Source organism: Capsicum annuum, chromosome 10 (assembly GCF_002878395.1).
Source record: "Capsicum annuum cultivar UCD-10X-F1 chromosome 10, UCD10Xv1.1, whole genome shotgun sequence".
In the NCBI taxonomy this organism is placed as follows: Eukaryota; Viridiplantae; Streptophyta; class Magnoliopsida; order Solanales; family Solanaceae; genus Capsicum; species Capsicum annuum.
The window spans coordinates 143,268,847-143,282,880 of NC_061120.1; the positions used below are offsets into that span (position 1 = coordinate 143,268,847).

At 36.6% G+C, this 14,034-nt stretch overlaps 1 protein-coding gene across 1 annotated transcript in view; it reads right to left on the minus strand.

Annotated features, from left to right (window-relative positions):
* Positions 1 to 533: 533 nt before the first annotated feature.
* LOC107844381 (glycine-rich cell wall structural protein 1-like) overlaps positions 534 to 14,034 on the minus strand; it is a 63,105-nt gene continuing 49,604 nt past the window's right edge. The window contains exon 2 of the mRNA XM_047397719.1: positions 534 to 784. Within this exon, the coding sequence (XP_047253675.1) occupies positions 534 to 784 (251 nt within the window). The remainder of the gene's footprint in view (positions 785 to 14,034) is intronic.

The following is a 14,034-nucleotide window of genomic DNA, read 5'->3' on the forward strand; positions in this document are numbered from 1 at the left end:
TTTCTCAGCTTTACTTTTCCCTGATTGAGATTGTTCAGGAAGTTTCTCCAAACCCATCTGTACTCTAGCCTTTTTTGTTAGGTGGTCAGAAGTTGATCCACTTTCAATTTTTTTTCCTTTTGGGAGACAACTTTTAACTACAAATAACAGAAAAATAGAAAATACATTACAATTGATGTCTGCATATTTTTTTAAAAAAATTTAAGACAAATTTCAATAAATTTTTATACACCACATTACAAAAAAAATTCCAACTGATAACCTATTTAGTTGGAACAGATGAATCATCTGTTACGACAAATACATAACCTGTTACAACAGATAAACAATCTGATGGATAAGATCAAAATAGTCTTGCTACTGGTTTTTCTTATGCCAACAACTGTAACATTTGTTGCAACAGATAGGGAATATGTTTGAAGACCTATGTTAATATCTCCCAACAGATGTTTCACCTATTGCAACAGATAAACCACCAACACTAGTGCCACCACCACTACCACCACCAACACCACCAAAACCAAGACCACCAACTAACCACCAAGAGCACCAACACCACTACCAAGACCACCAATATCACTAATACCAGCACCAGCACCATTACCATCACCAAGACCACCAACACAACCACCAAGACCACCAATACCAACAGCAACGCTTATACCACCACGACCACCACGACCACCACTACCACCACCACCACTACCACCACCACCACCACCAATAAGAACACCAACACCACTAACACTACTACCAACACCAACAAGACAACCAATATCACCACCTATACCAACCAACAATACCACGATAGTCAATGAAATAATGTGATAAAAACTAGGATTTTCTTGGGTTCTTCCTATATTTTTAGCATCAAAACTCTGAATTATTAATCCATTCTCAAAGATTATTTGATTAAAAGTGTTATTTTTCATCATTATCTAAAAAGCCCATATTTTAATAAGAAAGAACAAATGTAGAACTCTTCTCAAACTCTGTTACCTGTGAATACAGAGAAAATGGTGAATACAAGAAAGAATAAAGTCAAAAATAACAACTACGTGGTGTGAAATGGGAAGAAAATTGATCTATTATGAAGGTTTGAGCAAAATATTGAGTAACTGTTGTTTATATTATTGAGAGAGAATGAAAAGAGCAAGAACTCAAGATTTGAAATAATGAAAAGTTTTTTTCGCTAATGGATGATTTGTATGGGTTGATTTATATTTTGGAAAAGAATGACAGGTTTGGAAAATATTAATTTGGTCTGGATTAATCTTAATTTATTTTTTAAAAGATATAAATTTTAATCGTTTCATCATAATAAATTGTATTAAGTTCAATTGGAATACTGATGAATTTAATATTAGCTAAAATAATGTCTTGATATGAATTGTTTCAACTAAGATTGATCGATTGATGACTCAGGCATATCATACAATTACAACAACTCAGTTGAAATTGTAGGTGACCCTATGAACTCATCCTTAGTTCTAACAAAATCAATTTAGGTATTTCAAGCAATGGCTTGATATGAATCCTTTCAGCTAAGACTGATCGATTGATGACTCAGGCACATCATACAATTATAATGACTCAACTGAAATTGTAGTTGACCCTATTAACTTATCCCTAGTTTTAGCAAAATCAAATTAGGTATTTCAAACAATGGATTAATATGAATCCTTTCAACTAAGATTAATCGATTAACGACTCAGGCACATCATTCAATTGCAATGACTCAATTAAAATAGTAGTTGACCCTATGAAATCATCTCGAGTTCTAGAAAAATCAATTTAGGTATTTCAAACAATGTCTTGATATGAATTCTTTTAACTAAGATTGATCGATTGACGACTCAGGCACATCATGCAATTACAATGACTCAATTAAAATTATAGTTGACCCTATGAACTCATCCCTAGTTCTAGAAAAAACAATTTAAGTATTTCAAAAACTTGCTTGATATAAATCCTTTCAACTAAGATTGATCAATTGACGACTCAGGCATATCATGTAATTACAATGACTCAATTGAAATTGTAGTTGACCTTATGAACTCATTCCTAGTTCTAACAAAATCAATTTAGGTATGAAGTTGAACCTATGAACTCAATTAAAATTATATTAAAATAGAATTTCAACCTATTACAATATATGACTTATCTGTTGTACAATATCAAATAGATAAAAAACCCATTGCAACAAATGACTTATCTGTGAAAATTTTCAAACAGATAAAGAAATCTATTACAACAAATTTCTTATCTGTTGTGAATTATCATATAGATATTTTCATCTGTTGCGATAGATGAATAGCTGTTGGAAATTTTCAAATATATATTTACATCTATTGCAACAGATGATATTTGTTTTAAGGTCTTTTTTAATTTTAAAGTAATTTTCTGTCTGAAATAAAAAAGATAAAATACTAAGGTGGTATAAAATATTTCTTGGATAACTCAAAGATCTTCTCCTTGAGTTGTCATATCTTGTCTTTTCAATATCACTCGTTCCTCGTGCCCCTCAAAGTGAAACACCTTGGTTTTTGGACCTTAGAAAATTTCCTTGGTTTCTGGGAAAGATACGACTTAGGAGAACGAGTCATACACTTGGATATGGGTGGTATCGTCCAGTCATATGCTGACCGGTATTTGTTGGTGGGGTGGATGTAGTTACTGGAATGGATACGATTTGGGTGGTATGAGTCGTATAGTTGGGTACAGGTTGTTTGGTCACTTCACTTAATCTTACACTTGGTAACTTAAGTTAGATATGAGTACGAGTGGCTCACCATGAGTCATAAGCCAGGGTCTAAGTCATACCACAGACTTTTCTGGTGGTCAATGTTCAAACTTTTGAGATTCTATTATGCCAAGGGTACGATTTACTAGTTGCACACTTGGATACGACTTAGGTTTAGGTGTGTCATACCTTAGGCAGTATTGGGTGTAAGAGGGAAAACCTAGGGTACGAGATATGGGTACTGCTTATATAGGATGGGTACGACTCGTAAGGGTCAGTCGTACCCTATGATGGGAATTAAATACAGTTTACGTAAGGGAAATCTGTATATTTTCCCACTTATACTAATAAGGCCCCATGACTTATATTCCTATTGGGAGGTTAGTTTCCTTATTATTCTATTCTTAAACACTTAGAAAATACTCTTAAATCCTTTTAAGAGTTTTGGGCAAAGGAAGCTAGGGTTTCATATAATAGAGTAGAGTAGGGCTTGTCTTGGTGATTTCTCTCCATTATTATCTTTGTTTAAGGCATGTTCTCTTTCCTCATTGGTAGTTCCAATTAAATACATGGTTTTATTCAATGTTTCCATGATTTGAATGTTGTATGATTTTGGATTTTCAAATATAATTTGGGGGTTTTGGTTATAAATGCTTGATTATGATTTTAATGCTTTAATTATGCTTTAATTATGGTTTTGTATAATTGGTTGCATGGAAATGGTTATTTGGTAATGGACTTAGATTTTGGAAATACTATGCCCCAATTGTATTAGATAACATGCCTATAACAATACTTTTACTATAATATTGTTTTTTCAATGGAACTTATGCATGGTTTAAACTTGGTAATGAAACCATAAATGATATGAATGATTTAAATAATTTTGGAATTGTTTAGATTAATAAACATACTTATGGTGTACATGGGAGTCCCTGTAAGACCCCAAAAAATTCTTAGCTTAATTTAGTCCTTTAAGCTTGCTAAGGGGTCCCAAACTTAGAAAAATTCTAGCTAAGTATTCAAACTTAGTGTTATTTTATCCTTTAAAAGTTGGCAATCTTATTTCGTGACCTTTACGTTTATTAAATATTGATATTTGAGTTAATTTATGATCAGGAATGTCAATAGGTGTTTTCGGACAAGTTTTAGAATTTTTGGACCTCATTTAGATCATGTTCGAATGACCAAAACAGTGAGTCGACGCAATTTTGATGCGTCGATAGATAATTTTTTTCTCAGCTCAGTGCAATTTCCAGTGAATCGATGCGAACTTGAAGCGGTGCGTTGTCTATCGTATCGATGCCAATGACGCGGCACGTCGGCTTGTGCGTTGATGATTTAATTTTTTCGTAATTAAAAAGCCACGTCCTCAGAGTTAATTAAGCCTTTTTCCCATACCATTCAGCCCCCATAAGACAAAATTTAACCCTCTTTTAGCAAGTTATAATCATTGTTTCACAAATTTCTCAAGAACAAAAACCCTAGGTGAATTAAATTGAAATTCAAGGCTCAAGATTCCATCCTTAATTTTCAAGAATTCACCAACTAAGGTATGTGAAGTGTTCATCCAAGGGTTCCTTCTACCCTTGGAGTCTAGGAAACTCTTTTAAAGTTCATGTAGAGTGATTCCATGATTTCTATGATTTAAATTACAGTGTATTCCTGATTTATGGCAAGATTCATGTAGAGTTAATTGATATGTGTGCTTTATCATGTGAATTCATGTTGAAAACTCTTGGAATTGTGTAATTGGAATTGAATCATGATGCCTATATGTTGTGTTAGTAGTATGTGCATATATTGTACCCCACAAGTTTTTGATGAATTGCCCATGTAAGTTAAACAGTGAAATTATGTCATGTTAGCATGTATGCAAGTGTTTGCCTGAATGCCCAAATGAATGAATGATGACTAAGTAGTTAATTACCATGTCTCAAGATTATTCCATGTCTTTTGAGTTTATGCTATTTAGTCCTGAGGGTATTTAATACCTGATAATTTAGTTACTTGTCTAGAGCCATGGTCAATCATAGAGTAAAATCAGTCATGTCTCGATCAGTAGAATTCAGTGAACTTAGAATTAGTCCAGCTCAGTTTAGTAAAATCAATTCAATTAAGTTATATAGTACAATCAGTAACAGTTCAGTCTAGCCTAGTACGATTTAGAATTCAGTCCAGTATCTATTCAGTTGGGAGTAGTATTCAACACCGAGTGAACCCAAGGATGGGGACTCACCTGTCAGTAGAGGGTGAAATCCTTAGAAGCAGTCCTTGTATTCCAGAACTACTTAGATAGCGTAGGTTGAGACATCAACCTGCCAGTATTAATACCATTCCAACTAGGGTTACAGGTTATTAATACCTTTCCAACTGGGGTTACAGGTTACTTGTCCTTACTCGTGGCATGGTATTGATACCCTTCCAATTAGGGTTACAGGTTAGACCCCAAATTAGTTAGAGAAGAGGTATATCTTTTAGATGGTTACTTTCCACAGTCTAAGTTTTAGATTTAGTCTCAGTATGGAACTCAGTTCAGTTTCACAGATTCAGGACTGTCAGACATAATGATTTAGTTTAGTATGAGACTCAATATAGTTCCACAGAATCAAGACTGTCAGAAATAGTCATTTAGTTACCAGTAATCCAGTATTCAGTGTTATTACGACCTCAGTACTGTTTACGTATTCATGCATGTACTCGCATTCAGTTATACTCATGATATTTAGTTAGTATTGTTCATGCATATGAACCCATGCATTTTAGCCTACCTCATTGAGCATACCAGTACATTCAAAGCACTGATGTATGCTTTTATTTTGCGCTATGATGTCTTATATCATAGATTTAGACGCACGGGCTCCCGATCACCCTTAGCAGTTCAGACTCTCAGCATACAGAGTTAGTGGTGAGTCCTCATAGTTTGAGAACGTGATTATTTATTTTAGCATTTTAGTTTATTTTCAGAAGTCGGATTTAGTTGGGGACTTGTCCCATTAACTCCACAATTCAAATAGTTTAGAGGCTTTTAGGACTAGAGTATTTTCAGACCGTTGTTCAGTTTCAGTATTGATGTTCAGTTTTGGTATTTGGATACCATATTCAGTATTATTTACAGTATTAAACCTCATGGCTAATTTTCTGCCTAATTTCTATATATTTTAGTATTATTATTTTTTAGTTACTACAGCATGTACCAGTCATGGGTTATCTTGTGGTCTTTCGACATTATGAGCACCGTGTAGCATCCGGGGTACAAACTCGGGGTGTTACAAATGTGGTATCAGAGCCTAAGGTTCAACAGAGTCCTAGGAAGTCTGAAAGACACATCTAGTAGAGTCTTGTGTATGGGTGTGTTGCGTGCCACACTTATGGACAGGGGGCAATGAGATGTTTTAGGAAAAGTTTCCAATCTTTCAATATTCATGTAGTGCGACTGAGCATGATCTCCAGTTAAACTCTCAGTCTAATCTTTTCTCTTCTACTTACAAAAATATGCCTCCAAAGAGGACTAAGAAAAAAGGAACAAGAGATCAGCTAGAACCTCATCCCGTCTATCCAGATCCACTAGACAAATACGTTTTCCACGCTGAGTTCAGAGAAGCCTTCACCACCCTAGCTTATTCTTTGGCAGCTCAGAATGAATGCCCATCTGCCATTCTGGCTAACCCAATGGCCAATACTGCTGCTACTAGGATTTGGGATTTCACCCGAATGAACTCTTCATCATTTACCAAGTCAAAGTCAGATGAGGACCCTCAGGAAATTTCTTGATCAGGTGCAGAAGGTTACTGATATTATGGGGGTGACTGCTGTTAAGAGCACTGAGTTGGTCGAATATCAGTTACAGAATGTGGCTCACTCATGGTTTAAATAGTGGAAGGCAGCGAGGGTAGTAGATGTAGGGCCCATAGAGTGAGAAGAGTTTGCCACTACTTTTCTGGATAGCTTCTTTCTACTGGAGTTAAGAAAAGTGAAGGTCTTGGAATTTATTAATCTGAAGTAGGGCAATATGATAGTGAAAGAATATTCTCTAAAGTTTACTCAATTAGCTAGATATGTTCCTCATATGGTGGCAGACAATATATTCTGAATGAATAAGTTTATGTCAGGGGTGTCTAGCAGCATGGTCAAGAAGTGTAGGACCGCAATGCTTATTAAAAAGATAGACATATCCAGGATCATGGTCTCTGATCAGTAGTTAGAGGAGGCTAAGAATAAAGATAAGAAGAGGGAGATAAAGAGAGCAATAATAGGTAGTTTCAACTTCTCTCAACCTAAGTTAGAGGGTGGGAATCTTTCTCAGTTTCTCCCAAAATCCTCAGTCTTAGCTCTATCCTCAGCCAGTGCTCCTGTGACAAAATTCAGAGACGACAATAAGGATAAGGCACCAAGCCCTAAACCCCAGGGCAGTGTTAACAGTTCCTGAACCAATATCCTTTGTTAGAAGTATGGTAGAAACCACTAGGGTATCTGTAGAGCGTGTAGTGATGTATGTTTTAGGCATGGTAAGCCAGAACACAGAGTCAGAGATTGTCCCCAGTCAGGTTCTCAGGGTCAGAATAACCATCCCCCAGCTTAGTCTGGTCGCCCAATTAGCAGGGTACCGCTTCCAGTGCCACCAGTGGGTAGATCCCAAATAGAGTCTATACTCTTCAGTCTCGACAGGATCAGGAGAGTTCTCCTGATGTTCTCACTGGTACGTTACAAGTTTTGTATTTGCTTGTTTATGCTTTGCTAGATCCAGGAGCTTCTTTGTCCTTTGTTACTTCATATATAGCAGTTGATTTCAGAGTCACTCCTAAAATTCTAGCAGAGCCTTTATCAGTCTCCACCCCAGTGGGTAAATTCATCATATCTACATGGGTTTATACGAACTGCCCCATTATGATATCTCCAAAAATCACTTCAGCAGACTTTGTCGAATTAAAAATGACTAATTTTAATGTCATTCTCGACATGGATTGGCTTTATTCCTACTATACCTCAGTCGACTTCAGAAACAGAATTTCCGATTTCAGTTTTCGAATGAACCTATCCTAGAGTGGAGGGGTAGTACTTCAACACTTAGGGGTCTATTTATTTCTTACCTTTGGGCTAGAAAAATGATATCTAAGGGATGTGTCTACCATCTCGTCTCAGTCCAGGACTCTAGTTCAGAAACCCATACTCTTGATTCAGTGTCAGTAGTATGTGAATTCCCAGATGTATTTCTCGAAGATCTTCCCGGAGTTCCTTCCGAAAGGGAAATTGATTTTAGAATTAATGTTTTTCTAGATACTCAACCCATATCTATTCTGCCATACAGAATGGCTCCAGCAGAACTTAGAGAATTGAAAGAGAAATTAAAGGATCTCTTAGATAAGGGATTCATTATACCCAGTGTGTCTCCGTAGGGCGCTTCAGTTTTATTCATGTGTAAGAAAGATGATTCCCTCAGAATGTGTATTGAGTATCGTCAGTTAAATAAAATCACGGTCAAGAACAAGTATCCATTTCTAAGAATTGATGACTTGTTTGACCAACTTCAGGGTGCTAGTTACTTCTCTAAGATAGACCTCAGATCAGGCTATCATCAACTCAGAGTCCGGGAGTGAGACATCCCGAAAATAGCTTTCAAAACTCTGTATGGTCACTTCGAATTCTTAGTCATGTCCTTTGGTCTTACCAATTATCCAGTAGCCTTCATAGACTTGATGAACCGTGTGTTCAAGCAGTACTTGGATATATTTGTCATAGTCTTCATAGATGACATTCTCGTCTACTTCTGCAGTGAACATGATCATGCAAACCATCTCAAAATAGTATTACAGATTCTAAAAAATCATCAGTTATTCGCCAAATTCATTAAGTGTGAATTTTGGCTAAGTTTAGTATCTTTCCTCAACCATATAGTTTCTCTGTGATGGCAATAGAATTAATCCTCAAAAGACCAAAGCAGTGAGAAACTAACCCAGGCCTATCTCTTCATCAGATATTAGCAGTTTCTTGGGTTTGGCTGGCTATTACCGATGGTTCATTGAAGGATTTTTGTCAATTGCATCCCCTATGTCTAGTTTGAATCAACAGAAAGTCAAATTTGAGTGGTCAGATTCTTATGAGAAAAGTTTTTAGGAGTTGAAGAATCGACTTACTACGGCTCCTGTTTTGACCTTACTAGATGGTTCAGATGACTTTGTAATATATTGTGATGCCTCTAGAGTTGGCTTATGGTGTGTTCAATTGTAGAGAGGTAAGGTCACAGTCTATGCCTCAAGGCAACTTAAACCCCATGAGAAGAATTACCTTACTCATGATCTAGAGTTAGCACCAATAGTGTTTGCCGTAAGGATTTGGAGGAACTATTTGTATGGTGTGCATGTGGATTGTTCACTAACCACAAGTGCCTATGGTATATATTCTCTCAGAAAGACCTAAACCACCATCAAAGAAGGTGGTTGGAGTTGTTAAAAAACTACAACATGAGTGTCCTGTATCATCCGGGCAAGTCCAATGTAGTGGCTGATGCTCTCAGTAGAATGTCTATGGGTAGTATTACTCATGTCGAGGACAGTAAGAAAAAGTTAGCTCAAAAAGTTCATCAGCTAGACCAACTAGGTGTCTACTTAGTCGATTCACCTGAAGGTAGTGTATGGGTGCAGAGTAGTTCAGAATCATCCCTAGTTTTTGAAGTGAAGGAAAAACAGGATAGAGATCCTAGTCTGGTCAAGTTGAAAGAATCAGTCAGAGATCAAAAGGTAGAGGTTTTCTCCCAATGGGGAGATGGTGTTTTACGTTGTCAGGGTCGACTATATGTGCTAGGCATAGATGACTTGAGGCAGTGAATTCTTGCAGAAGCACACAGTGCGCGCTACTCTATTTGTCCAGAGGCCTCTAAGATATACCATGATTTGCAAGAGATCTAATGGTGGAGTGGGAAAAAAAAGGATATTGCAGAGTTTGTGGCTAAGTGGTCCACATGACAACAGATTAATATTGAGCATCAGAAGCCTATTGGGTCCATGTAGGAGTTCAGCATTCCCACCTGGAAATGAGAAGAAGTGAACATAGAATTTGTGATGGGTTAGCCTCATGCTCATCGTCAGCATGATTTGGTTTGGGTTATTGTAGATAGGATGATCGAATCATCTCATTTCCTACCATTCCACATGTAATACCCCGTACTCTTTCCTAGCTTGAAATCATCTAAAAAATGTTTAAAGCTTTCTTTGAAATATGAATTCACTTTTGTACATGTGTTATTTTTAAGATTTTTAGTTTTGTCACGTATGAAATTCAATAAGCTTTCCATCGATATAAGACTCGCTTAAATCCAATAATCGGGTATGAATTTATGACTATTTCAAGTCCCATCATAAAACAGTGCCATATTGGCCAGTGGCCTGCCGCGCCACAAACTAAAATGGCAATTGTCCTTTTCCAGTGTCTCAGCACAATATTCCCCACATTGTGCCAAACTTCTAGGTCGTAAATGAAGTGGAAATGCGATGGCTCCATGTCATGCCATCCCCTAAATTTCTAGTCGTTAAATTCTAGTGACACGACATAATAGGGCTGCGTCGCCCCAGATATTTAATTCAAAAAATTTTCACCAATTTAAAAATGCATCCAAGGTTAAAAGGGTTAATTCTGCACCCCTATTTAAGCATTTTAACATGAGATTCATCTATTTAGAACCCAAAATATACTAGTTTCTCTTTATTTTCTCTCAAGAACAAACTAGGGTTTCAATTGGGGATTTAATTACAAGAACGTCTCTTCGTCAATCTTAGCTAAACCAAGAACTAAGGTATGTACAGTGTTCATTCATGGACTCCTTTCGTCCATGAAGCCCAAGAATCTCTTTTCTAAGTTTAAGTTATAGATTTTCTTTATGAATTTCATATTGGGTTGTTGTTGTTCATGTTGATAATGACTAATTGAGTTCTAATCCATGTTTGATGATAAATTTCATGTGGAATTGATTAGTGTAGGTATAGGTTCATGTAAACATATGAATAAAACCCTTGGATGATTAAATTAGAGATCAATCATGATGTTTGTTTATTGTATAATGTTATCTATATATTCTATGCCTACCATGTGTTTGATTAGATGCCTATGTGAAGGAAAAGTGCCAAACTAGTATGACATTTTGAAATCCCCATTTATGTACAAGTTTATGCATATCACACATTTGATGAAATGCTTCAATAAATGAATTATGAATTATGATGTTAGTCATGCTTTGTCAGTTTCCTTCTATCGAGTCCTGAGGGTACTTGTACCCGAAATATTTGTTGTGTGCCTAGATCCATGTCATGTTTTCATGATACTCTCAATCAAGCCATGATCCTTAGACATCAGACAGTCTTATGACTCAGGAAATCTCAATAATCTCATGAACTCATTCAGTTGTCAGGTATCAGTAGTATTTCATCAGTCAACGGGATTTAGTAACTCAGTCCAGTTCAGTTCAGTTAATTATGTTCAGTGTCTATTCATATGGGAGTAAAAATTAGCATCGTGTGAACCCAAGGATGAGAACTCACCTGCTAGTAGAGGGTGTGATTATTAGAAGCAATCTTTGCATTCCAGAACTACGTAACCAGCGTAGGTTGAGACATCATACCTGCTAGTTATGGCTAGATGAGGTGGCTTAACCTGCTAGTTGAGGGTTTCCACCATTATTATTAGAGTAACCTGCTAATTGAGGGTCACTCACATATTGTCCTTACCAGTGGTACAGTATTGACACCCTCCCAATTAGGGCACAGATTGGACCCCACTTCAGCTATAATACGTTATTTGTGGCATGTCAATTAGATAACTACTTCCCACAGTTTCAGTATCAGTATTCATAAAAGAACTCAGATAGTTCTTTAGAATTCAGGACTATTAGATATAGTCAGCCCAGATACAATATGGAACTCAGCTAGTTCCATCAAATTTAGGACTGTAAGATACAACCACTCGTGTTATCAGTTATATCAGTTATTAGTTTGTCATGTTATCAGTGTTCAGATTCAGTAACTATATTATCATGGCATCAGTGTCAGTTATTATGTCTCATACATATATTCTCACATTTATGATAGTCAGTCTGTTATTATTATTGTTCATACATATGAACCCCATGAATTTAGCCTACCTCACATGCATACCAGTACATTTAGTCATACTGACACATTTGCACTATGGTGTCTTATACCATAGGTTCAGAGACACGAGATCCAGAGCATCAGTAGATTCCAGTATCAGCAGTAAAAGTTGGAAGTGAGTCCTCATCTTTTGAGTACATGATCATTACTTTATTATGTCATTAATTAATTTATTAGTTGGAGTTAGTTGGGGACATGTACCATCAACTCCTTAGTCAAACAGTTATGTTTTAGAGGCTTTCCAAACTACTGTATGTTCAGATAGTCTATTTTCAGTTTTGTTTTGGGTATTTCATATCCCATCTAGATGTTCTATTTTATCAGATACTATGTCTCAGTTTTGAACCTTATGGTATTTCAGTTCATGTTTTGTATTATGCAATATATTATACAGTATACAGGTGGAGATATCATTCATGGGCTAGCTTGTGGTCTTTTAGGGTCATGAACACCATGTAGCATTTCGGGTACCAGATTTAGGGTATTACACCATACCTCTTACTCAGCTGAGGATTACCCCAAACTCTATATCAGGGAGTTGGTCAGATTGCATGGCGTTCCATTATCCATCATCTCAGATAGAGGAACCCAATTCACCTCTCATTTTTGGAAAGCATTTCAAAAAGGTCTTATTACTTAAGTTCATGCCAGTACAACTTTTCATCCTTAGACAGATGGTCAATTAGAAAGGACCATTCAGACTTTAGAAGATATGCTGTGAGCATGTGCGATAGATTTTAAAGGTAGTTGGGATGACCACTTGCCTTTGATTGAGTTAGCATACAACAATAGCTACCGTTCTAGTATTCAGATGGCTCCGTTTGAGGCACTTTATGGGAGGAGGTATAGATATCCTATTGGTTGGTTTAAAGTGGGTGAGGCCACAGTCTTATGGCCTGACTTGGTATTTGATACCTTAGAGAAAGTTTAGCTGATCAGGAAAAGGCTTAAGACAACTTAGAGCCGACATAAATCATACGCAGATGTACGCAAAAAGGATCTCGAGTTTGAGATTGGAGACTACGTGTACTTGAAAATCTATCCAATGAAAGGGGGAAGCATTTTGGCAAGAAAGGGAAACTCAGTCCCCGATATGTTGGTCCTTCCGAATTCTCAGCTGTTTCGAAAAGGTAACTTATGAGCTTGAGTTGCCTTCAGATCTATCTTCATTCCATCCAGTGTTTCATGTCTCCTTGCTAAAGAAATGCATAGGTGTCCTATCAGCTATAGTCCCCATAGAGGGCATAGATGTTCAGAACAATCTCTCTTATGAAGAGATTCCAGTCGAAATCCTTGATTATCAGATTCGCACACTGAAGACCAAAGAAGTACCTCTAGTCAGAGTTCTTTGGCAGAATCAGTCCGTTGAAGGAGCTACTTGGGAAGCAGAAGTAGATATACAGACCAAGTATCCCCACCTCTTCTCTATAAACTCAAATTTAGCTCAAGGTAATAGTCTTCCTTAAGCTTATTCAGTTTTATGATCAGATTTTCCATTACAAACTTGGTATCAGTTACCATTGTATATTCAGTCATATGTTCATAAGTCAGATTAGCCATGTATTGATGTACCAGATATGCATATTCAGTATGAAATTTAGTATATCAGTAATGCTAGTCAGATAATCATGTTTCAGATATTTATGTTCAGGAAGTAAGTTCAGTCTACCAGTCCTCTCAGCTTAGTCAGTCTCATTCAAGGCCGAATGTTCCCAAGGGGGAGATATTGTAAGACCCCATAAAATTCTTAGCTTAATTCAGTCCTTTAAGCTTGCTAAGGGATCCCAGACTTAGAAAAATTCTAGCTAAGTATTCAGACTTAGTGTTATTTTAGCCTTCAAAAGTTGGTAATCTTATTTTGTGACCTTTACATCTATTAAATGTTGATATTTGAGTTAATTCATGTTCAGGAATATCAATAGGTGTTTCTGGAAAAGTTTTGAATTTTTTGGACCTCGTTTAGATTATGTTTGAATGACCAAAATAGTGAGTCGACGTGATCTTGATGCGTCATATCATTTATCGCGTCAACAGATAATTTTTTTCCTCAGCACAGTTCATATTTCCAATGAATAAACTCGAACTTGACGTGATGCATTGGCTATCACGTCAATGCCAATAATGTGGTACATCGGTCTATGCGTTGATAAT